General features: G+C 38.0%; 1 protein-coding gene across 3 annotated transcripts in view; it reads left to right on the top strand.

Annotated features, from left to right (window-relative positions):
• SGCG (sarcoglycan gamma) overlaps nt 1-26,584 on the top strand; it is a 137,146-nt gene that overhangs the window by 69,800 nt on the left and 40,762 nt on the right. For all 3 annotated transcript variants that reach the window (XM_082043377.1, XM_082043375.1, XM_082043376.1), the window contains 2 exons: nt 14,630-14,731; nt 18,743-18,830. In XM_082043377.1, coding sequence (XP_081899503.1) covers nt 14,630-14,731; nt 18,743-18,830 — 190 coding nt within the window. The remainder of the gene's footprint in view (nt 1-14,629; nt 14,732-18,742; nt 18,831-26,584) is intronic.

Raw genomic sequence — 26,584 nt, 5'->3', positions numbered from 1 at the left:
AGGGGACTGCTAGTCCTAAGAGTGTAGAAACTGAGAATCCTAAGGGATTTACGGCTTCATCAGCACGAGGATGTCAGATAGGGTCTGGTAGGTCTGAAAGAGTGGATCTTTTAACATCCCTGACATCTGCTGAGAGGACTAACACGGCAGGGTGGTGGCAGCGAGGATTTCTAGAGGGTGTCACAGATAACTTCTGGGTGTGTATACTGGACAATGTGAAAAGCAGCGTAGAAGAGTTGGAAGGAAGGACACACTACAAAGAAGAAATTTGGAAACATTGTCTGGGTCAGGAAATGTGTCAGGCTTCCTGGGTCGGGGAAGCAAAACTTAGCTTTAGTTAAGACTTGAAAGGGACAACAAGGTCTACAAGGTGGGCTGCATCCATGGGTGAAAAAATAACTGTCTGATTTTCTTGCAAAGTCACACTCTGCCACATCTGGAATGTTATGGAGACTGGGGAGATCCTCCGTGACTGCGGGGATGCAAGGGGACGCAAGTGTTGCACGTGTCTTCAAAGAGGCCAAAAGGAGAGTCGAGTAAATTTTGGGCTGCTCAGCCTCACTTCAGTCCCTGGGAAAATGATGGAGCAAGTCCTCTTGGAAGACATTTCAAGGTCCAAGAAGGAGAACAGGGTAATGTGGAACAGTCAGCATGGATTTACCAAGGGTGAATGATGCCTGACCAGTGTGATTACCTTCTATGATAAAATGTCTGGATTTGTAGGCAATGAGAGGGCACAAGATACCATTTACCTTGACTTTAGCAAGACTTTTGACAGTCTCCTACAATGTTCTTGTGCGCTAGTTAGAATATACAGCTGTGAGTGGTGGACAACCAGACAAGTAAAAAAAAAATGGCTGGGTGGTCCGGCTCAGAAGGTAGTTATTGTGTGTCGTACTCTACATGGAGGCCAGTAATAAGTGTTACAGGGGTCTGTCCTGGGTCCGGTCCTTTTAAACAACTTTATCAGTGACTTAGAAGAGGTGACAGAATGCTTGCCAAGTCTTTGCAGATTATACCAATTAGGGTGTGCCATTCAGTACTTTAAAGGCTTGGCCTGACATTAGAGGAGCCTAGACAGGCTGGAGGAATGGTCCATCCTTACGAAATTCGAGGACAAAGGCCAATCCTGCTCCTGGAAAGGAAGAGCCACTGGCACTAGCACAGGCCTGTGTCGAGGGTTAAGATTGCGGGGTGACAATAAAACCCTGGCAGATGTATTGTTAACCCCCTCTCCCCCCCCACTTCCCCCTTTCGCCCCTCCCTCTCCCCCCTTCCCACTAAGGACAGGCGATCGGGAGGAAAAGAAGAACAGAGAGAAGAGAGTTGGAAAAATTAAAGGTGTTTTACTAATGCTACTAATAAGAATAGAGAAAATAATACAAAATATACAAAACCAATCTTGAAAGTCTCAGCAACTGCAGAGCCGGCACCCAAAGTCCTGGATTGGACTCCGCAGCCAACTGGAGCTGGATTCAGTCTCTCACTAGGCCTCAGTTCACAGGGATGAGTAGCAAGGTCCTCTCCTAATGTCAGCCATAAGGAAAAAGGGAAAAGGGAAGAGGGACGAGATCCTCGTGGTCTCCCACTTTTATATGAAGTATTCACGTGAATGGAATGTTATACACAGTTGATCAGTTTCTTAGTCACTTGTTTCTTGTCGCCCCTCTCGCGAGATGTCCATCCATGCTTATCAATAAGTTTGCATTCCATTGCTAGGTTTACCAAAACATGTGTCTGGTTCTCCAGGAAAATGCAGTTAATATGAAGGCTTTAGCTGACAGGCAAAATTCACTGAAAGAGAAACTTGTTTTTAACAAAACCAGGACAGCCTGGCTGGGGGCAGCTCTGTGGAGAAGACCCAGGGCATTGGTGGGCAGCAAGATGGGCATGAGCCAGCAGTGACGCTGGCAGCAGCAAAGGCCAACAGCATCTTGAGCTGCCTGAACAGGACCAGAGCCAGAGACCAAGAGAAGTGATCATCTCCCTTTACACAGCACTCATTGGACACGTGTATAATACAGCCTCCAGTTTTGAGCCTCCCAACAGAAGACATATATTGACAAACTTTAGTATAGTTTTTGTTTTTAAGTTTTGTCTCCTGGTTGGCCATCTGATGTTGCTAAGACAGAATCTCCTTTTTGCTATAAATAATATTACACTAATTATTTCCTCTGAAAAACTCATTATTAATCTTTCTTATGCTTCTGACAAAGAGAACAGAAATACTTCACAGGAAAAAATACATTCATTTCCTCTTTTACCTTGTCTTAATTCATTAAAATGACTCTGTAATTTTTAAATGGTCCACTGACTCTTAGCTTATAACATTTTAATTTCAAGTCCATCAGTTACACTAGACTAGATGCTATCATATGAGATGAAAATTCATCTTTCTAGACAGTATTAGATCCTAAAATATTTAACTAGTAAAATACTGAAGGTATTGAATGCAAGAATATGTCTTACTCTCATATTCCTTTTCCAAATTGTTATTGTGGAGGAAGAGAAAGGAGGAATTTTAATACAGGAGTGCATCAATCCTGCTGAGTCCTGCAACCACTTGTTCTTAGTTAAAAGGACATCAGGACCTCCTCACATGGTCACTCTTTATCCTTGTAGACTTTATTTGTAAGACAGTCACTTTTGAAATTTTGGTTGTGTTCGTGTCCAATGGTGATAATTTGACTGCAAGAATATTAGTATACCTAGATCTGTTGGACAAGTGAGGCAGAATATTTAAGGATCTATATTTTGGGATTCGATTCTTAAATTATTTAAGTTGCTCCCATACTAACTGCCCAATATACAAATTCCATATTGACATGACTGTGCAAGGCTGCATAACTGGCAAACAATTTGGAAAAGCTGGACAGTGTTCAGCTAATCTGTATGATAATATTTTATACAACACTGAGCATATGAAAGCTTTATCGGGGTTAGCTGCTTGGTAGGAGGCATTAACAAGAGGCTTTTGGCAACAGGAGATCTTGTTCAGAAACCCCATGTTTATTCAGCTATATCATTCAAGTTATGCTGCATTATCGTAACACCAGAACAGCAATGTACCAAAGATTATTGCTAACTTTTTTAGCCTCTGAAGGTGGTACCTAAGTTTCCATGGACACCACAGCTGTCACAGTCTCCTGGAATGAGAAAGGTCAAGGCAATTGTCCTGTTTCATGTTGATTAGGACAGTCAGTCATGAAACAGGGGTGTTTCCCAGGATAACTAGTTGCCTTTCTCCAGTCCAGAGTTTGGCATGAAGGTTATTCTCTGACAAAAGATTGTAAGCACAGTATGAGTAGGAGGCAGATAGGTTGTTATCGTTTTAGATGCACTGTCAATCAAACAATCTGCACTCAATCCCATGTTCTGCCATGCATGTTAAACCTTACTTAGGTTTGAGTAACTAACAAGAGGAAAGTCAAGCCCTAATTCTAAGTCTTAGAATAGCCTGTGGATCACCTTATCATGACAAGAATGAACTTGGTACATGGAGGACCACAAACACAATGTCCAGTCTGTCAATGCGTATTCTAAGCATGTCCTTCCTAAGAACACCACAAATCAGAGAATCATAGAATAGTTTGGTTTGGAAGGGCCCTTTAAAGCCCATCTAGTCCAACCCCCCTGCAATGAGCAGGGGCATCTTCAACTAGATCAGGTTGCTTAGGGCCCTGTCCAGCCTGGCCTTGAATGTTTAGCCTGCTCTTGTGCCTGCACTTCAGTTGGACATAAAGACATAGGCAATGAAAATTGTGAAGGTCACTGCACATTTAGGCTAGCCAGTCGTCTTTACTTGCAGTTTCTCTTTTATGCACAGCTGTTTCTGGCGCTGGAATAAATAGGACAGTTGCTACAGTTGGACAAACAAATACAAATGGGGTTTTCCAAATACTGTTCAGAGCAATTTTTTTCTTATGGCTTACTTGTAATTAGTGAGTGCTCTGTGTATACCCATATACCTGTTCTCAGAAGCTTTTATCACAGACATCACTCTGTTAATCTTCGTGAGTTCTCATGGACAATAATTAATATAGACACAGTGTTAAAAATAATTTTTAATTATTTTCCAAAGTTTTACATAAGGCAATCCTAATTGATTTATGTTTATTTATATAAGAAAATGTTGGAAACTTAACGATATATAATCTTAAAGATTGGACTAGATGATCTTTTGTGGTCACTTCCAATCCCTAACATTCTGTGATTCTGTGATTAGTAGGCTGATAATTATACCCATCTAGATCTATAAATATTATATAGATTTTATAATCAGAAACTAACATAAACAACTATGTAAGCACATGAAAAGTTCTGGCACCAAAGATGGAATGGGCTTACTTACGGAAGTATAAAAAATATGGAACTATGAATGTGATGAATAAAGAAAGCAAAATTTTAACTGAAAATCAAGTAATACTTTCTGACAGTGAGACCTACCAGACTGTGTAATAGCATGCCTTGTTAAATTGGAGATGCCCAATCATTTGCAACATTGAAAACCAGACTAGACAGCAATAAAAATGTACAGTAAAGAACACTCTTTCACAGCAAGAGTTCTCCTTCACTGCAAAGACATACACTAATGAACTTGTACAGCCTTTCCATGCATTTTATCGTTAACAGTGTATGCTTCATAGAATTAGTTGTCAGTTGAGATTGCTACATTTGTAAATACTCAAATGAAATAAAATATTTATTTAATTATTCGCATATTCTTATCCTAAATTTTACTAAAATATTTTCATGTCAGAATAGCAATATTCCAGTTTCTACTCTGAATAATCCTGAACAGCTGTATTTTGCTATTTTTCCATTAAGTTAAAATAAAATTTGCCTCCAACTAGGCCACATTTATTCCCATTGTCTCTATCAGATGGTGTATATTTAAATATTTAACGCAAAAACTAATAGCTGAAAAGAAAGATATTGCTATACTTATTGCAGAAAATCTATTATCAAGGTAAGTGAGACTTCTCAGTACCATGATATATACTTACGTATATATAATGTATTTTCTTATAGCATTTGGTTAACCTGGATCATTTTATGAATCAAATCGTGTATGTAAAAGAGTGTGGAAGAGCACTTGTTTAAATGAGAAAACAAACAAACAAACAATAACTTTGCTGTTGTTGAAATAATTTATATTGATAAAGAGTTAAAAACCCTAAATACAGTGAGATTATAATGTACATGCAAGTTTAAGAACTTTGGATCAGTGAGCTCAGAAGGGCTTTTCATTCTGCTTTCCTAGTTTTAAGTTCTATGTGGAAACTTAAACAAAGCTGCTTTTGGCAAATCTGCCAAAGGAAAACCAGATGTTCTGGTCTTATGATCTGACTACCATCTTATTTTCTGAGCCTTGACACAATCAGTAACTTTTTAACATTCGGCTGCGTGTTTTCCTGGGGTTTTGGTGTATACTTTTGCTCCCAGGAGCCAGGAGACCTGTTGTCCTGTAGGAAAATAGGAATGATGAGTGAGAGACATGGAGAATTTTACAATTTGTGTAGTTCAGGAGTGACCTGAAAAAGTTCTCTGTCCATAAAACTTATTCTGTTTTTTCTAGTGCTATCACCTGACTTCATAAAAGAAGTTAAATCACCCTAAAGATTTTTTATGTATATTTAGATCGTCATATACTCAACAACACTTTTACCAAAATTCACATACAAAAAAAATCTACTGTAGCATTTCTTAGAATAGCATAAGTTGACAGAGAATGGTTGAGGTTGAGGACACTGGTGACAACAAATCAGCATTTCCATAATGTGAGACCCAGGGACTTCCCAGGTGCCCAAGTGCTCATGGCAGTGCTGCTGGCCCTCTCCTGCTCCAAAGCCACATTCCCTAGGAGTACTGGCATGGGTGATGGGGGCACACTGTCATGTGCCTACTCTACAGTTTAGTACCCAGAGTCGAGCCCAGCCTACTGAAATAACCACAATATGGAGAAATTTAACAACTTGGGTTTAATTCCTATTTCTGTGCTCTGTACACAAATAATTGCATATGTATTTGTGTACAAAATCCAGCCGCCTGGTCAGAAACTTTGTGCGGAGTTCCTCAACTGCCATTTTTCCATGTGGGACACAGAGGACGCATCAGTTTTGAGACTGAAACTGGAATGACCTGAGCCTGCCAAGCTCTGGTGGAAATCAGTGAGACAGAAAAGTCACCACTGTTCTCAGACAATGGCTGCCCGAGACATACGTTGTTTACATGGTTCGTATGTCATGTTCCAGTTCAAGTCTCGTCTGTTGTGTTGCAGCTAATGAGTGCCTTCTGTTTGTTCCTGCAACATCCATCACAACAGGACCTCCATCCAGATTGAGACCTGTAAGCGTGATAAGATTAGGAAAGAACAATACAAATACTATATAATAAATATAAATACTATAAATATTAAGTAACAAGTAGTTTCCCATTGAACAGACTCAACCTCTCATAATATTAGTCCAAGCTTAAAAATCCATTCTTCTAAAATGTAGAGATCTGGCTGCTCTCAGGAGTATTAATATTGAATTATACCTTTGGAGTTTTGCTGTTTTATTGGTTCTTTCTTACCCCACACAGAACCTGTGTTTCCGTATAGGCTTTTCATAGAGGACCAGTATGTAGAAGACATGCAGAGTCAGAACAGGATGTATCACTCCTCAAAAGAATCACACAATAGCCTGTGTCTAAGCTGTACCACCATTTTTGTTTTCCTTGATGCAAACTAACAAGAAATCCAGTGGTTTCTATGATCTTTTACAGGTCTTCAAAGACTTTGAGATATTTAATAAATATCTTACTAGTAGCCTTACAACTGTTTTTACAAATCCCCAGGCCTGTGAATTCTAGAAGCACCTGACCACTCCTGTGATTTCTTCCATTCCTTTTTATCTAGCATGTTTTTTCCTACTGTTAGTCCTTCACCTTAAGAAACCTACCTGCGCTGGCCACAGAACTAAATGGAAAATCTTTACATTCTTGATTCCTCAAAGGCCTTCCACAGTTCCATGTCAGATCTTCATGCCTTTACCTCCTTAATGACCCAACCCCCCCATCACCTGTTTTATCTGTTCGTTTTTTGTTCTAACAGTTGTCCTTCTTCCTTTTCAGTAAGCATCCAGGTGACGACTTCTTATATATTCTCTGTACATCTTACAATGGTCTCATGTATTTTAAGATATTTATTTTTCAGCTTTTAAAATTTCTTCCAGTTAAAAGCTGTCTGTGCCTCAGTATCTGCTCAGACAAAATGACTATAAGAACTCATGTTTCTCTATACTGAAATTGTCTAATATGTAGCTCTACCAACTGCTTACTGAACTTTTTCAAATATACATTTCTGTATACAGAAAGTTGTGGGGAAAATGTAATTTATGGAGGTGTAATAATAATAATAAAGAATGAAAATGCAGTTGAGTAAAAACTCTTCAATTACCTGTGCTGGGAAATATGTGAATTCCCCTAAAACTTTCTCCTGACTTTTTATGTTGAAAAATCTATTTCAGGAGTGCAAAACAGTTTTAGTTTTCAAAATATTCTTGTTTCATCTTTAACCAAACAAAAAGTGTACTATCTTTGAAAATGTGGGATCAGGTCCTACCTACAGACTAGGGCATGGATTGGAAATTGTCAATAATTCTAAATGTAACATGGCAGGAATTGCAAATGGCTCTCACCCTTTCCAACTTCGTATTTCATTTCTTTGTCATTGATGTTATTGTTTTAGGTATATTGTATAATGAATTTATACAAACACATGTTAAGCTATCAACTTGTTGATGTATAGAATATATTTATGCCATTGTATTAAAGACGATAGTATTTTCAGTGCTAGAGTAGAGCTTGCTGTGATAGGGAAAATTGAAAAAGTGTTTTCCATTTTGCTTAATAAGACTTAGAAAAATGCACTTATCAATAATATCACTAGAGAATTTTCATAGTAGGTGATTATATTTTTATGTGTAAAATCTCTCTGGTCACTATAAATATTTGCACCATGAATAAAAATATGGTCATGGTAGCATTTGGTAGACATAACCAAAACTTTGCTTTTAGACCTTATTTAATCAGTAATACTAAGATGAGAGAAAGGCTGGGTAATTCAGAATGAGGTTGGGTTGTTACTTAAGATGATCTGTCTTTCACTGCAATGTACTGCAGTGGTTGACTTCTAATATGATCATATCATTTTAAAATAAATTTGCTTGATAGCTGCAAAACAAAACATAAGGTAAAGTATTTAGGTCATTCTTTTTCACACAGAGCTGTAGACGTCCTCAGCAGTGCTTTGTGAGGGCTGAAACGTCTCTTTGTCCTTTCTCCATCTCACATTTTTGGCATCTTGACTATTTAGACAGTAAATTCTGTCAGGATAGAGATGCTTGTCACTGTGTGCTTACAGAAGGCGTAGAGCACTGAGACCATAAGATGAAATGTTCCCTAGTACAAATGATAGGATTTACAATATTGAATCAATACATAGTCTGTGTTATCATATACACCATGCAAATATCCCTGATTCCTCACAGTAATTCAAGAAATAAACATTATGCACTGTTGTTCAGCAGAAACTCCTTTTCACAACTTCTACAAATCAAAGAAAAATATTTAATTCCATTATTTAACTACATTGCTTAACTATAAATGTTAATACAATGAAATTAATTAACCAATTTATTAAAACTCAAATCCTGAACAAATACTTCTAACAGTGGGAGAAGCAGTGCATTTTTCTAATCTTGAGTAAATCAGTCACAGAAGTTGTAATGCCAGATGTAATGGTATTTTTATTAGCAGAGTATTATCCAGCTTTGAAATGTCTGTCTGTGCAGCACAGAAACAGATACAGAATTTGGTCCTTTGCCAAACAAGGAAACAAAGCTGTAACTAAAGCTGTTTTGAGAAGCTATTTTTTCCTCTTTAATAATACATGTTGTAATTAATATCGTTATTTAAGAAAGTCTGTTATTCTATATATCAAGACAAAGAGGAGCTGAAAATTTCTTGGAAGTATGCATCTTAAATATGAATCCTGTCTTAGGAAAGAAGTCTCATCTAAACAGATGGTAATGGTATTATGAATTTGCATCTTTCATAGACATTTCCTTACAAACCTGTTGCGTTCAAGACTGCCATCTACTTTTCTAGATCATGGAATATTACCTACCCACTTTCTAGTCATATCTGCAAAGAGTGTTTTAGTCTGTGTCCAGCCCTAAAGCCAGCTGAGACCTACTTCTATACCGGGAGTGCTTGCTGTTGCTACGGCTCTGATTTGACCAATGTCTTTGACAGAAAAGACTCTGCTGTCGCCTAAGTAGAGGAGTCTGATAACCTTCTCTGTCTGAGCCCAGGAAATAGAGTCCTTGCAACAGAAAATGAGATGAGGCATCAGTAATGTTATTATACCAAGCACGTACTTAGCTCCAAAATAGATATTGTAAGTCAAACAGAGGGTTTCATCAGATTCATTACCAATCCTGTTTTGCTGATTGCTCTTTAACAATCTCAACCCACAGCCCTATTATCTCAATGAAACAGTATGCTCTTGTTTGCAAAGCAAGTTCTCTAAATAGTAGTTGCTGCAAGAAGTACTGCAGTGAAAGCCGGATCTGTAAAGCCATTAATTGAACTAGCTTTGGGGCACAACAAATGATGCCTTGGTCTGAACTTGCCAAAGTCTTTCCCTAGGCTGGCCTAAAAGTAGGGTGTAAGTATCCTGTAAGTAAGAAAAGGTGTTATCCGAGTGGAAATGCTGCATCCTATCTAGTCTGAAGTTAATATCATTATTGGTTCCAATCAGCAATTGCAGTATGTGTAGGCTTCTACTATTTGGAAAATTTGAATATTCAGGTAGCAGGTATTCCAAATCAAACATGCTATTAACTCCTGAGTCAGGAGCTAGTTCAATGCGAACTGAATGCTTGAATAAATTTAGAGACTTTATTGCTGGAACCATGCTAACATATGGATATGCCTGTCTTTTCAGCATTTATTCTCTCCCCAAAAGAGGAAAATACACATCTTCCTGTGCAGCTACTAGCTGATACATAGACCAGATGTTTAATTTCCATTTTTAAGAGGAGTCTGAGGACTGGAATTGCTTAACGTGAGAAGGTGCAGAAACAGTGGTGATATAAGAACAGTTGTTGATCCAATATAGGAGGCCCCTACCTTGATCAGTTTTTGTGTTGGTATAAAATGCGCAAGCTACAGTTATTGATTGAATTTAGATGATTAGAAATACTCATCATAAACTGAATGACTCTTCCTTGTCCTCATCCTAATTTCTAAGGACCATATGCCTACAGCAGCAGACATCTACATTATTATATTGACTTGGGTGATAAATCCCAAATATATCATCTGATGCTCTTTTGACTCCATAAGTCACAAACAGCATGAGGCTCAGCTGCCTGAGAGCAAGTCACTGTGAGCACAAGAGCCCTGCAGCTACAGCTGCTTACTTCCACTCTTGGTAGTCCCACAGCAATGTGCCTCTCTTTCCAAGTGACTTTCCTGGTCCTGAGACAGAGCAGCAGGTTCCACTATGACAACAGGTGAAAAAGGGAAAGGTCTTGCATCTCGTTTTAAGAAGACAGGTCTTTAACACTAGCTATACCAATCCTGTCAAACTTGCTTTATCCAGTCTTGCCTATATTTTCCTCAACATAGATACTCATAGCCAGAAGAAGGCAGCCATACCACCAGACCCAGCAGTATGGCTTTTGGAACTTTTTGGTCCTGATGAAGGACTTGGTCCTTCCATAGCTCTCTGAAAGAAACTTAAGGACCTATCCACAGTTTGTGGACATACTGCAATTCTCTACTGGCTTTGTGGAGAAAGGAACTACTTTTTTCAAAGGCAAAATATTTTACATTTGTTTTGTCTAGAGCCTAAGAGAATGATAACTCATCCAAGATGGTCCTTCCATCCAGATGCTCCACAGCACAGTTAATCTTGCCTGGGATTCTGGTAGTGGTAGCTACTTGTTTCAGGTGGTTTGGAGTATCCCTATGTAGACAATTTGCTGAATAGCTGTCAAATATCCTTTAGACCATGATTTCTGAATCAAAGAGCCTTTTGTTGAGCTTTTATGAGGCTTTAACCCACACCAAGAGCTTGAATTCCTTGTAGAAGGCCTGGTCTCTGTTTCTACAAGGACTTACCTCCTCAAAAGCATTTTCAAATGATGAAAAATGCTGCTTCTGCAGTTGAAGACATCCTGTTACTCCAATTAGAATACACCTAGCAGTTTTGAAATGAAGACTGGTCATACCTTTGTGAACATTAATGCTAAATTGCATCTTTGGTGCATAAGGGTTTGGCAGCTGCCAGTAGTTCCCATGCCAGTAAACTCCTTGCAGCAATAGCAAAGTCTGCTTAGTGTCTACAGAGAGACCGTTTCATCCTCCTCTTCTATACAGTTCAGTCTCTGCCTCACTGGGAGCTTTGAGTGATTAGAAAATACTGATCTTGGGGTTATATGCACAACAATGTGTTACAACTCAGGGCCAAGCACACTCAAGCAGCAGCATCAGGATAACAAGAATCCAGACTGGCCATACATCCTCTATGTTTAATGAAGCTTTTTTTTTCCCCTAAAAAATAGTTGATTGTATAACTGCATCAAAGTTCATGTCTAACTGATTTTTGGACCCTTTCCTACAGTCAATAGAAATATTTTTACTCAACAATTAGAATAGGAACAGAATCGGATCCTTGAAACTGAAAGCATCAAGGTTGTTCCTCACTGAGGGAGTCGCAATACTCAGGAAATAATATCTGGCTTCTCCTAAATGGTAATGTAAGAAGCATAGTGGTTGTTGAGAGAACATTATGTGCAACTATTATACTCCTCCTTTTATGGAACCTATCATTGGATCTCAGTGCATTAGAGTAGTTGTTTATCCTAAATCCCTCTCTTTTATATTCCATGTAACTTCAATTTGCCAGTTATAAACAGGAGATAATAGAATTTCCCTATCTCACAGTACTGCATAACGCAGTACTTTTGAAATCTTGAGGTGCTCAAATATCATGGTGCTAAGGAAATAATAATTGTTTACAGTCACAATGGTAATAGAAGTGAGGTTCATTATACGAAATCCACGTTTTTGTTGTTCTCATGCATGTTACAGAGTTTATCTGTTTGTCATCACAGATAGTCACTTATGCAAGTAACCCAAGTCAAAATTTCCATATGTTTTTGCACTTGCCAAGTGGTCAATGAGACTGGATAATGAGGCTCTTATTCAAATATGTGAGAATATGAGCTTTGTGTCCATGCTTAAATGAAATATTTGATGAAGAAAATAGGACATACTTGAGAACATACTTATACAAAATAATCCTGAGTGATATGACTGGATTTGCTGAAGAATAAGAACTTATTTATAAGTTCAAGTGCTAAGTTTTGTGACATGGCAGATTATTCTTGATGTCAACAACATTCCTTTGTCTATATGGCATTTTTAGAATAATCATTGTTGAAAAATCTGAATCCATTAGAAAGAGTAAGCCAAGTAAATGGAATAATCTTCTTTTTCAAAATCAATTATAGTTTTTTTGCCTCTACTAAGAATTTATTCCTGGCAAAGCCGAAGGCAGGATAGAGACTGCCATCCTGGGGTTTTCTAATTTTCCCCGATCTGCTTCGGAGCAAGAATCAGTTGCTACTTCTTCCTCTGCCTTCTTAAATCTTAGTATCATTTTTATACTTACTCTATAATACACTGTTTATTTAGTTCCTTATATTCCAAGAAAAATATGCAAACTGTGTTTAAACCTGATGGTTAATATAATGTACTTTCACCAGATGAGAAAAGGCATGGGATCAGAGCTATAATGAGATTCCTAAATTTAGTTAATTAAATGAGACCCATTTGATAGTGTTATTTCTTTAGAATATCCTGATATTTCATGTCATATTTTTTCAAAAGTGTTTATTTTAAAACCTTTATGTATTTATGATGTTGAAGTGATCTTTGTTTTGTATTACAGGTTAGAAAAAAACTGTCCATAGTCTTCACTGGAAAAAACATATTTCTAAATCACTAAGCCTGAGAACTGTGATTATGAAAGCTATAAGGGGCTCATCATAGGTGTTATTTTAGTTTTGCCTCATGAGATATCAGTATATAGTAGATACTTTTTAAAAGCTTTGCAATGGTCTAGAATTTCAAAATTGTATCCACTTCCACTGAGAAAAGTCAGTACGTTATGTATTTCAGAGCAGTTCAATAATTGACACTGAATAACAGATTCTATAAATCGCTGTTCTAAAAGCCTGTTTCCTGAAATAAATCCTTGCTGAGGACGAATTGCCAGCGGAGTGAACTGCTGACATGAATATTTCTTACCTTATGGAATTCAAGCAAAGCTTGTTTCTCTCTTTGTCCCTCTTCAAGCCTCTTGAAAGAAAACAGCTACAGCTTTTCTTTGAAGGATAGCTAAACATATTATTTGCATTATATATGTATATATAAAACGTATGTTTAATCTCATTGGAGAGAACATACCACATTTGAAAATAATTACAGTCTCTTAAAGTTGCAACTTTTTTCAGTGATGGGCATAATTCATTAGATGAACAGTTTATTGATATATCATCAGTGGCCTGTGATGTATCTCTTCTTCTCTGCTTGTATGGAGAGTAACCCAAAAAATATTTGGAGGGGAAATAACTTTTGGATTTATTGTTTATTAATTAGTCCTCCCACATATTACTTGTAGTTTGAGGCAGTTGACTCAAAATATTTTCATGTGTGGCTGATCTGTAAGGCTGCAAATTTTTTACCAACTTTTCTCTCACTTTTTATGGCAGGGGAGGGGTGAATCCTTTACAAATTAGCTAAATAGCTGTGAAATACCTTGCAGCTGAAGCTTGCAGGTCCTCAGATGTACTTACTCTAGTAATTCCTCACTCATTTTTCACATTATCAATTCTAGGAAACATTGAAAAAAAATATAAGATATGGCTTGGAAAGCACAACTGGGCTAAAATCAGGAGGGAGCAACTAAGAGAGAATAAGGAAGGTACAAAAACTCACAAGCAGATGAAAGAGAAAAAAGGAGATGATAGTGTGATAGATCCTTGAATTACAATTAGAGAAGAAAAAAAATAAACCAAGGACTGAAAAATGTAATTAAAAGAAAGAAGTAATTACTGAAAATAGAATCAAATAAAAGTATTACATTCCTTGTAAAATACATTATTGATAAGATAAACCTTGAGGTGTTAACATAAGGTTTGTTTTATGTGAGTACTTACATGTAAACATTTATTGTTCATGATACTTTTAGAAGGCAAGTACAAATTGTATTTCACCACAGCCAATAGAGATGCATTTATTTTTAAGTTAATGACTGTAATACTGTATTTGTATATTTAAAAAAAAAAACCACACCACTTTAATAACTTTTTGTTTTTTCTTGACAGTTACAATTTGTTAAAGAAAAATACTGGAAGAAACGATGAATTCTCAAAATTTCAGGTGCATTAGTGTCTTTATTGGTAGACTGGAGGCAGGCAGCTCTGGAAATTTCCAGTTTATGAAAAGAACAAAAACTAAATGCTGGAATAATAATAAAATGTGCGTAATTCTTGCATCTTCTCCTCAGACTGGAATGGGTCACCTGCGTGTTACGAAAGAAGGCCTTCGTCTGGAAGGGGAGTCAGAATTTTTATTCCCTCTTTATGCCAAAGAAATCCATTCTCGAGTGGTAAGCAGATAATCTTTCAGTAATGCTAAAATAAAATTAATGTACTCCTGAACACTTGAATTTAGGCAAAGTCCATACACCTATCATGGAAATAAATATATGTGTGTGCGTATGTATATATGTGTGTATATAAACATATTGTTCCCTACTTTATAAGCGTGATCGTTAGGTTGCTAGTCTGATACTATGGCAAAATTAACATTTTTCTCTTAGGCATGCAATAAGAAATATCTCAAAAAGGAATAATAAAGGTCATTATATGTAAGTGATGCTAAAATTTTAGGAGTGTGTAGAAAATTGTTTGTTATTTTTACTAAGATTATTTTTTAATGCAGGCTTCCCTATGAAACTGCTTGTTGTGTTTGTTCATCCATTCCAGAATAGTTTAAATATCTCTAAAATTAATGGATCTTTTTGGAAAAGTTAGAATTTTACTAATAAGTTCAGTTTTTGTCACTTCTAGAACAATAGACTTATGATATCTTTATTTATGTATACAAAATATACAAGACTAAAAGGGAATATTTAGGATTGAATGTTTTTTACATAGACAGAAAATATTATTATTGGGCTAAAAAAAAAGTAACATACTTGGTCAAAGAAAATATTTATCAATGAAAAGAAAGAAAATATTTATCAAGCTTCGAAACATCAAACTAACTTCAAAATAGCCCTGAGAATGGGTACGGTATGGAAGATTTTTATTGAAGTACAGTGTTTAGAGGAAGAAAGAGAGAAACTGAATTGGTTTTTAATTATCCAGGTGATCTCTGAAACTTACTCAGTATTTCCAGTAGCAGGAACAGCTCCTTCTTAGATGGTGAAATTCCATTGCTAAATCTATATTTCCATTTTGTTTCTTATGCTGTATTCTTTCCTGCCTCGTAGGCAGTGGGAATACTATTTATGTCTTTTAGTGGCTTTCCCTAGAGGTTTTTTATCCAATAAGACATGTAACATTTTAAGACCAGCATAGCTAATACTTAAGAACTCCTCCTGTCTCAAAAAATCATTGTGCAGTGTTAAGCTACACTTTGTGTTCTTTTAATATTCGTTCCAGCTCTTAATGTATTTAGCAGAATATCAGAACAAAGAGGTGTGGCAGCATCTAGTATAAGTTTAGCTGTCTAATGACCCATTGTGATCATTAGTAGCATGCATTAGTTAGAGCCTTCGGGCTACTGCATATCTCTGCCCCCTATGAACTGATAATCCATCAGATTTTTTGTTTGTTTGCCTGCTTTTTAAAAATATTTGAGCTCTCTAGAGGCTTCATTGCCTGTAGCTTGATCTCCTGAGTGCCATGTATGTATTTATTCTCATAAAGTTGCTTATTTGGTATGATTTCTTTTTCTAAGTTTGTCTGTTAAAGAATTAGGGCACTCACAGCTACCAGAGCAGCTTTCTCCCTTGCCTGACTGGTGTTCCCCTTGCAGTCTCCTCACAGCTTTTCTCACCTAATGAGGTCTCCAAAGTGCTAAGAAAATACGTGGCAGAAAATCTACTTGCTGTGCGTCATCTCTGAAGCCTATTACAAGTTTATGCCTTCATTATGAGTCCAACACACAGTTATGGGCAACACTGTTGCATCTTAGCTAATAAATATTCGTGGACAGATAAAAGATGGGCATTTATAAATATGTTACTAGATTTTAATTAGTCAACAACAGACATGTGAAAGCTGCAGGTATAGAATACAGTTTATTTGCACTTCCATTTGATATCACAAATTACTAATTTATTTTTCTAAATCAACCAACAGCAGACAAGTAAGTGTAATAAAGATGCCCCGATTTGTGGGTCATTTAGCACGTGAACTTAAATGTAATATATTTATCTGATCTTTGACTTTCCTTTTCTACTTCATACTAACTTATTAACATTAATATTCAATCTGACACACTGCTTACTTTTTTCCTAAGACTTTTCATTATTTGTGTTAATTCTGTTAGTTTTCACTTTTTCCTGATATAATTTACAATATATTTTGCTCACTTAGTGACTTCTTTTGAGATAGCCTGTCTTCCTGCTTGTAAGATACCTTTTAAACAAACCAAAACAAAACATATGTTGGATTCCAAGTTGTGTATTGTTTCTATCACTGTTATTAGATAAGTGTTTTGTAGCAAAATTCCACACGTAGAATTCTCAGGTTCTCTTATACTCTAAGCATTAAATTATGATGGGAACATGACTTGGGAGGGATTTTCAGTGATTAGCCCTTCAAGGTGCTGCATAGTCTCTCTTGAGTCCAGAAAAAGTACCAGAAGCCATATATGTGAAAGAGACTGATCTTAAGAAGATTCCAGTAGTTAAAAACTCATTTATCTAGGAATGAACATCCCCTCTGAGGTTGCAAGCAGCTTGATAATACTCTCTTCATATCACATGTTACCTGATCCTCATGTAAGAAACTGAGATCTGCTTAGGCACTCTTATCGGTTACTAGGTTCCTGTCCTTTAGATATAAAGTATGTTTTAGTATGAAAGCACCTGTACTGCAAAAAACTTCCTCCCCTCTTTTTAGATCTGCTCATGTGGCCCAATTGGCCGATCCAAATGAATGTGATCAGACCTTTTTAACCCCAGGTTATTTTCTGATACTTAAAATCAAGTAAAGATAATGGCCAGTATGATCTCCCTGAAAATCATCTGCATTTAAAGATAATTAATGTGGTAAATTGAAGAAAAACACAAGAAGAGCCCACTCAACGCACTCCTCACAAACTTTTGGGACACTTCCAAATGACCCCTGCCAGATCTCTGGCCGTGAGCCTGTTTCACTACTGTCCATAAATCTGGTCTGACAGAGCACAGAGTTTCAAAACAGTTACTCATCTGCTCTTCAAAACAAGGAGCAGTTTGGAGAGGCTCCAATGGGCCTGAAATACAGAGAGTTTGAGTTGGAGGGTCTGGGAATATGTAATGGAAATTGCATCACCTGGAAGGAGTTGAATAAGCACAACACCCAAGTCATGAGTTAACACCAGGGGATATTTTGGTGAAGTAATTCCTTGCTGGCTGCAGTCTAAGAATGATGTGAAATTTTGAACTGCCTACCCCAGCTAGTCTGGATTGTCGTAGGGGTGAATGAAGATACTGACTACACCTGCTTGATGTGCCCTGGCTTCCTTAAGTAGCACAAAGCAATGAGTAGGCCTGAGGCTCTGCAGATGTCCCAGCTGTGATGCAACCTGTGAGGAGAGTTAAACTGAATGCGAGTGCCATTGCTTTGTGACCTGCAGGTGGTTTTGTGTACTGGGACACCAGATATGGAAGAGCGCAGGATGTGTTAGCCTCAAGTCGTGGTGCAGGGATGTGGACAAGCAGGTGACACTGTTTAGTCTGTTGTTATACTTCTGTCATCCTTCTGAGTGCAGGACAGGGAGACAATTTAATTTAGAGTGACACTCTAATCTATACTGTCACCTGTTAGAGTCAGCTTTGAGCTACTCAGCGTCCCACTTCCGTTATCACCCACTGTCTGAGTTTTCTTGGCAGGAGATCAGTGCCAGCTGCCCAAATCAAGCCGAAGCATATAGGCTGCATTGAACGTTGAGGAAGCAGAATGCAAATGCATGTTTCTCACCAAGTTAGTATGACAGTATACATTTTCAAAGTGGGGTACTCTCACTTTAATTAAATGTCTGTCTTAAATGTCTCACTTCAATTAAATGTCTGTCATACAACTGTGTATTCAAATATAGTAAATCTAGTACTTAAACATTTTTTCCAAATGATAAAATGTTAGCAACCATGTTAATTGGGCCAAAAACACAGACATTGTTTACCCAAAGTATTGTCTATATTTTTTTTTCTTATTTTAACTCTTATATAGTAGAAGTAATAAAAAAATTTCTGCCCGAATTATTTGATGACATCTGTGGATGGTTTGTAGCTGCAAAGCTATTTCAGTGACTGAGTTAATATAAACACTAGACTAAATTTTTAAAATTGTTAACAATTCTAATTACCGTGCTATATCTGCTTTTTTTTTGCTCTACACTTCAGGACTCATCACTGCTTCTCCAGTCTACTCACAATGTGACTGTAAATGCTCGCAATTCAAATGGGGAAGTCACAGGGAGATTAAATGTGGGTAAGTCTAAGTGATTTTTCCGTGTTCACTGTTTTGGAAACATTGTAATGAATATTTGCAAGGAACATTTGAGGATATAAAGCACTATGCACATAATTTTTTTTTTACTGCTGTGGCCAGATTTGAGTAGTCCAGCTGCCACTCAATATGAACCAACAATATATTTTCAGTTTCTCAGTTAAGCATTAGTTCTGTAAATATTTAAAGCACTTTTTTATTGCAGAGTCATGTACAAAAGGTCACTGCAGAAGTTACTCTTTTTCTTGTGTAAATATCAGTTGATAGTTGTGAATAATTTTCTAGGAAAATGCAACAGGAGAACATGGCTAGAAAGATCTGTATGTCTCTCTTAATTTCCTGGTATTCCAGAAACTAACACATTTAAGCAGATGTCCTAAAAACTTCATATGCACAAGCCTTTGCTAAAGAATGCCTTCCACAGTTGCCAGCATGCTGGAATTATGTCTTAATACTCTATTCATCTTATAAATATGAATAGTTGCCATTGTGAAGGAGCTGTACAGATAAGTTTGGGATCATGCCAAAGGCGACAATATAATATAGTATCACTCATAAGATCATAACAAAAAGACCTTTTAGCTCATGGAAAATTGTGATTCAAATGATCTGTTAAAATATTTTAATAAGTTACTAAGAGTGATTTAAATACCCAGTCTTCAACAGAAGTAATTCACAAGGGAGATGTGAAACTAATCTTTACTTGAGGAGTTTCTATGAAATTCCTCACATGAGGATAACAGGCACATATTACACAAGAATGAAAAAGGTTTTCCTCATGAATCACAGATACAGTAAAATGATATAAAATGCGAGCAACTTCCACCATAAGCACTCTTGTTTTAAAGTCTCTACATTCTCCTCAGTTTAGCTGCATGACATACCTCTTGCAGGAGTTATCTGGACATTGTAGCTCTTTAAAAATGCTGTGGATTTTGTTGTGTTTTGGACAGCGTTCCATAATTACTCTGCATTCAGCAGCTTCACTTAATGCAAATGCATTTATCTGCTTGCCAGGAAGAGAATACTTTCAAAATAATAGGGATAATAGCTAAAAAAAACCCAATTCCATACTTTACTCTTTTTTGACTTGGCTCTGGATGACAAAGGTGCCCATTTTTGAGTTACTCTTTAAAATAATTTGAAATTCACATATGACCAAAGAAATTCATATTAAAACCAAGGAAATAATTAAACTAATAATTTAAAGCAAAAAAAAGAAGGGACTTTTAGTTAAGGGATTACAGGGATGTGATTGCTTTGGGAATATTTCTGAGATAAATGGGACTTCAAAAAAGGGTGTTGGCCAACCGAGAGCAAGGAAGGGATCTAAACAAGGCACAGATGTGGGAAGGTTCAGGATGAAGAGTCAGAGGGAATTAAGAAAGCCATGGAGAGAGATGCCTATAGGCAAGGCAGGGATGTCTACAGAACAGATGGTAACTATTTTCATTAGAATAGCTCCTGTCTTTAAAATAATGAATAAAATTCAGATGTCATTATCACAGCTTGCTCATCAGCCTTCAAAACTGAAATGTCTAGAACTTTCTTTGATAATCCAAGCAAGCGGTTGAAGAAAGCTGCTAACTATCGTCCAAGATTCCTGTTCTTACCGCTTCAAAGCCTTATTCAATCCTAGAATAAAAAAGAAATGTAGCAACTCTGATTTATACCCTGGGTCATAAAAGCAACTTAATTTAAAACATTATCAAACTTTTTCAATAATGAATGATAACAAATATATAATATGTATAAAAGAAACATATAGACTATATAGTTAGTTTTCAAATACTTAAGAACAACATTGATATCAAACAGTAAATGACTCTTCATCTAAGCAAACGTATATTTACATATACAGCCTCCCAGCAGATTAATATAATAGAGTCAAATTTTGCTATGGTGTTGCAGTGCCTCATATTAAGGAAGCAGCATGTTTCCAACTATTTTTACTGAAAAGTAGGACCAGTTTTTGAAAATATATGTTTTTCAAGGATTATGTAAGGAAGCTTCAACTTACAGAAGACCCTAAGTTCTGCTTGAAATATGTCTTTTTCAGGAGAAAAACCAAAACAAAACAGAAAAAAAAAGAAGACACAACAACAACAAAAATTTAAAACAAACAAAACCAGCACCACCACATGCACAAAGAGTCTTCCAAAGTCATGCAAGGTCTGTGAGAATAGATCCCATACAGTGGGCTGCTGGCCCTTTTCTAGTTCAATCATTTACACCAAGGAACAGTAACATCAGTTTTTAGATCCACAGAATCACAGAATCGACTGGGTTGGAAAAGACCTCAGAGATCATCGAGTCCAACCCTTGGTCCAACTCTAGTCCGTTTATTAGATCATGGCACTAAGTGCCATGTCCAATCTCAGTTTAAAAACCTCCAGGGACGGCGAGTCCACCACCTCCCTGGGCAGGCCATTCCAATGCCTGACCACTCTCTCTGTAAAGAATTTCTTTCTAATATCCAGCCTAAATTTCCCCTGGCAGAGTTTAATCCCATGCCCCCTTGTCCTATTGCTAACAGCCTGGGAGAAGAGACCAATCCCCACCTGGCTATAACTTCCCTTCAGGTAGTTATAGAGAGTGATGAGGTCACCTCTAAGCCTCCTTTTCTCTAGACTAAACAACCCCAGCTCCCTCAGCCTCTCCCCATAGGTCTTATGCTCAAGTCCCTTCACCAGTCTTGTTGCTCTTCTCTGGACTCGCTCCAGCACTTCAATGTCTTTCCTGAACTGAGGGGCCCAGAACTGAACACAATACTCCAGGTGTGGCCTCACCAATGCAGAGTACAGGGGAAGGATCACTTCTCTTGTCCTGCTGACCACGCTATTTTTGATACAGGACAGGATACCATTGGCCTTTTTGGCCACCTGGGCACACTGATGGCTCATGTTGAGCTTCCTGTCAATTAGTACCCCCAGGTCCCTTTCTGTCTGACTGCTCTCCAGCCACTCTGCGCCCAGCCTGTAGCGCTGCAGGGGGTTGTTGTGACCAAAGTGCAGCACCCGGCACTTGGCCTTATTGAACTTCATCCCATTGGAATCAGCCCATTTTTCCAGTCTGTCCAGATCCCTCTGCAGAGCCCTCCTGCCTTCCAGCAGGTCGACACTCCCTCCCAACTTGGTGTCATCAGCAAATTTGCTGATGATGGTCTCAATCCCTTCATCTAAATCGTCAATAAAGATGTTAAATAGGACTGGACCCAACACCGACCCCTGGGGAACACCACTAGTGACTGGCCGCCAGCTAGATGCAGCCCCATTCACCAGCACTCTCTGGGCACGGCCCTCCAGCCAGTTCTTAACCCAGCGTAGAGTACACTTGTCCAAGCCATGGGCTACCAGCTTTTGCAGGAGTATATTATGGGAGACAGTGTCAAAGGCCTTGCTGAAGTCCAGATAGACCACATCCACAGCTTTCCCCTCATCCACCAGGTGAGTTATCTGATCATAAAAGGAGATCAGGTTGGTCAGACGGGACCTGCCTCTCCTAAACCCATGCTGGCTGGGTCTGATCCCTTGTCCATCCTGAAGGTGCTGTGTGATTCCGTTCAGGATGATCTGCTCCATAATCCTGCCAGGCACTGAGGTCAGGCTGACAGGCCTGTAGTTGCCAGGGTCAGCTTTGCAGCCCTTTTTGTGGACTGGGGTAACATTGGCCAATTTCCAATCATATGGGACCTCCCCAGTGAGCCAGGACTGTTGGAAGATGATGGAGAGAGGCTTGGCAAGTTCTTCTGCTAGCTCCCTCATCACCCTAGGATGGATCCCATCTGGTCCCATTGACTTGTGAGGATCCAGATGGCTCAGTAAATCACCAACTATTTCCTCCTGGAATACAAGGGGCCTATTTGGGTTCTTATCTCTGTCAACCACCTCCAGACATGAGTTGTCCTGAGGCCCACCTGTCTTACTGGTAAAAACTGAGGTAAAGTAGGTATTAAGTACCTCAGCTTTCTCCTCATCTTTGTTAACTATATTTCCCTCAGAGTCCAACAGAGAATGGAGATTTTCCTTGCCCCTCCTTTTGTTGTTAACATATTTGAAGAAGGACTTTTTATTATCCCTGACAGAATTGGCCAAATTAACTTCAAATTGCACTTTTGTTTCCCTGATTTTTTTTCTGCATGATCTAGCTATTTCCATAAATTCTTCATAAGTAGCCAGCCCTTTTTTCCACAGTCGGTAAAGTCTCTTTTTATTCCTGATTTCATTCAGAATCTCCCTGTTTAGCCAAGCCGGTTGTCTTCCCCACCGGCTAGCCTTTCGGCACACTGGTATAGCCTGTTCCTGTGCACTCAAAACCTCCTGCTTGAAGCATGTCCAACCCTCCTGGGCCCCCTTGTTTTTAAGCATTGTTTCCCAGGGTATGCTCTGAACTAGACTTCTGAATAGGCAAAAATCTTCCCTCCGGAAGTCCAGCGTAGAGGTTTTGTTAATGGTTTTCCTTGCATCTCTGAGTATTGAGAATTCTATTATTTCATGGTCACTATGCCCCAGGCGGCCTCCAACCACTACATCTCCCACCAGCCCTTCTCTGTTTGTAAACAGTAGGTCTAGCGGGGTCTTGCCTCTGGTAGGCTCATTTACCAGCTGATGAAGGAAATTGTCCTCTATACACTCTAGGAACTTCCTAGACTGCCTCTTCTGTGCAGTATTGAGCTCCCAGCAGATATCCGGCAGGTTAAAGTCACCCACAAGAACAAGGGCCGTCGATTTTGAGACATCTGCCAGCTGCTTGTAGAATAATTCATCTCCTTCATCATCCTGGTTGGGTGGTCTATAACAGACACCCACGAGGATGTCAGCCTTGTTGGACTTCCCTCTGATTCTGGTCCACAGGCACTCAACCTTGTCACTGCTGACCTCAAGTTTAACAGAGTCAAGTGACTCTCTAACATACAAAGCCACCCCTCCACCTCTCCTACCCTGCCTATCTTTTCTGAAGAGCTTGTAGCCACACATAGCAGCACTCCAGTCATGAGAGTCATCCCACCATGTTTCTGTGATGGCAATCATGTCATAGCTTTCCTGCTGCACGATGGCTTCCAGCTCCTCTTGTTTGTTGCCCATACTGCGTGCATTAGTGTACATGCACTTCAAGTGGGCTGCTGGTTTCACTCTTAATTCAGGCTTTCCATCTTTCATCTCGTCTTTGGAGAGCCCAGTTTCAATCCCTTCCCCCTTCAAACCTAGTTTAAAGCCCTCCTGATCAGCCCTGCCAACTTATGGGCTATAGTCCTCTTGCTCTCCCTAGAAGGATGAAGCCCATCTGATTTGAGGAGAGTAGGTACCATGGAGCTTGCCCCAGCTGTATTATGAAGCTGTTCTGCACTTTGAAAATATGAAATCAGCACCACTCAGAAAGCATGGGAATATGGTAAAAGTCAAAATGCTTTATGTAGCCTGAAACATAATTACAGTCAAAACTCTGCCTAGAGACTGTTTTCAGGTCCATCACATTAATCTGAACAGCTGTTACAATGAGACTATTTGTGCTATCCCACCCCTCTTTTTTCAAGCTAGAACAACATTCTAAGGAAACAGATGTCAATCCCTAATATATTGCTTCATTAGCATTAATTGCCGTCTATAAACTGCTACTTTCCGATGTCAAATAATTTCTAGTTTTCGTCTCAGCACTTTGACATTTCATTTTCAAGTGATGGTATTTTTTCATCAGAGGCATAATAGGAAGAGAACAGTGTTAATGAAGCATGATGTATGCAAGAAGAGTTTGATGATGTTTTTACATGGAAAACCCTGAAGCCAGTTTCGTAAACTCGACTTAATTAATGACATTGTAAAATCATTTAGCTTTTATTTTTCCCAGAAGGCTTTCATTAAAAACTCCATTTTTGTCCAAATAAGTTACTTTTTATCTTTAAGATAAAAGCCAGGACATATTTCTTGAAGATCTTTGTACTGCAGGAAGATGATTATTTGCACAACTTTAATTGCTCTCCAACTGGGTTATAAGAAGGAAAGATACAGCATAGGAGTAATTAATAGAAAGATAAATTGGAAACTTCATTGAAGTATTTTTGAGGTGATTAAGTCTTCCTATGATCAAGAATTTACAATATTTGTTCCAAGGGTATTAAAGTAGGGATTTTTACTTCCGGAAGTATAAAAATTAGGTATCCATGAATCTGATCATATCAAAACATAAATGCTAGTTTTATTTTAAAGTGAAATTTAGTTGACTCAGATCAAGCAAAATTTAGAGAATGACAAGTGGCTGCTAAAACTTCCTACGGACTTCTAAACAGATCCTCTTCTCTAATTTCCTGGTTTGATTCACAGTTATGTTTTGTTTTATATTAAATGCGTATGCTGTTAATCTTTTTGTGAGACAATTGTGTATTTAAATGGATGTAATATTGAAAAGAATTTAAACAAATCGCAGAAAAAAGTAAGTAGCAAATCACTGTACATTTAATTTAAAACTAGCTAAGCATATCACTATGAAAACTTATTTATGAAAAAAAAAGTAATTTAGTCATTACAGCTTTAGTTTAATATTTAGACTCAAATGAAAAGTATACTTTTCTGCCAAAAAAACCCATTGATGTAAGGTGCTTAACACAGCGAGATTTACACACCCTGTCACCAAATATGATAAACTTAAGAAGAAATATGTGATAATGTTCAGGGTCAGCAATGCTGACTTAAACCAGACTTTAAAGACCCTCTAGAAGTTAATCTGCATTGCCAACTTGCTTAAATATGCCAGCATCACAGTTAAGGGGAAGTTTAACCTGGTCAGGGGAATTTGAATCCTGTGCTGTCACTTCTCCTCTCTCTCTGTCTAGAAGAAGAGAAAAGCAATATGCATATAAGTTTACAGAGCTTAGCTCTGGAAAAAAAAAAAAAAAAAGGCTAATGTTTGGGAAATAAATTTTTATTTGGAAAAGGAATCAGATAATGGATACCTATGTCTCATCAGAGAGCAATTACTCACCTGAATAGCTCAATTTTCTGTTTATTTCAATGGGAGTAAGTGAAAAAAAAGGAATTATTAAATACTGTATAACCTTCTCAACTTTCAGTCTTCAGTAAATTTGAAATCCCAAGCATATTTTTGTTCATATGGTGTAGTAAGAATTAACGTAAGTCATTGGATGATAATGTGAAGATAATACTTATTGCTAAAGGTGAGGACAGTTCTGTGCTTCCTTCCTCTAAAGTATAAAGAAGATCGAATTGTCAGAATTGGTTAATGCTAGATGAATTTGTAGGTTAGCTTTAAATAGCTGACATTTCTTGTGACTAGAATCTATTGGAGAATTTGGATAATTAAGTACATCTAAAATCCTAGTCATTTCAAGTGTAACGGTATTTCTTAAATGTAACAAGATTCCCTATGGCACTTAGTGGCAAAGAAAAAAAAAAAGGAGCTAGATCTCTATCTTTCTTGTGACAGGTCTGCAGAAGAAGTGGCGTCTGCCACACTGGTGGACTACTTGAACATATATCTGCAGTGTACCCTTGTGGCAATGAGGGCTAATAGCATACCGGGCTGCGTTATTCCACTCCTAGGAGGCTGCATCTGGAATACTGTGTCAAGCCTTGCCCCTCCAGTAAGACAGAACAATGAGCAAACTGGGGACACTCCCACAGGGAGCCATGAAGACGGTCAGGGAGAAGGAGCACGTGAGGCTGAAGAAGTTCTGTTTGTTTAACCTGCAGAAGAGAGGGCTAAAAGGAGGCTTCTAATTTCTG

The sequence above is a fragment of the Streptopelia decaocto genome, assembly GCF_964273445.1.
Source record: "Streptopelia decaocto genome assembly, chromosome: 1".
Classification (NCBI taxonomy): Eukaryota; Metazoa; Chordata; class Aves; order Columbiformes; family Columbidae; genus Streptopelia; species Streptopelia decaocto.
Note: the sequence above shows the minus strand (reverse complement) of the source record. Positions and strands in the feature narration are given on the sequence as shown.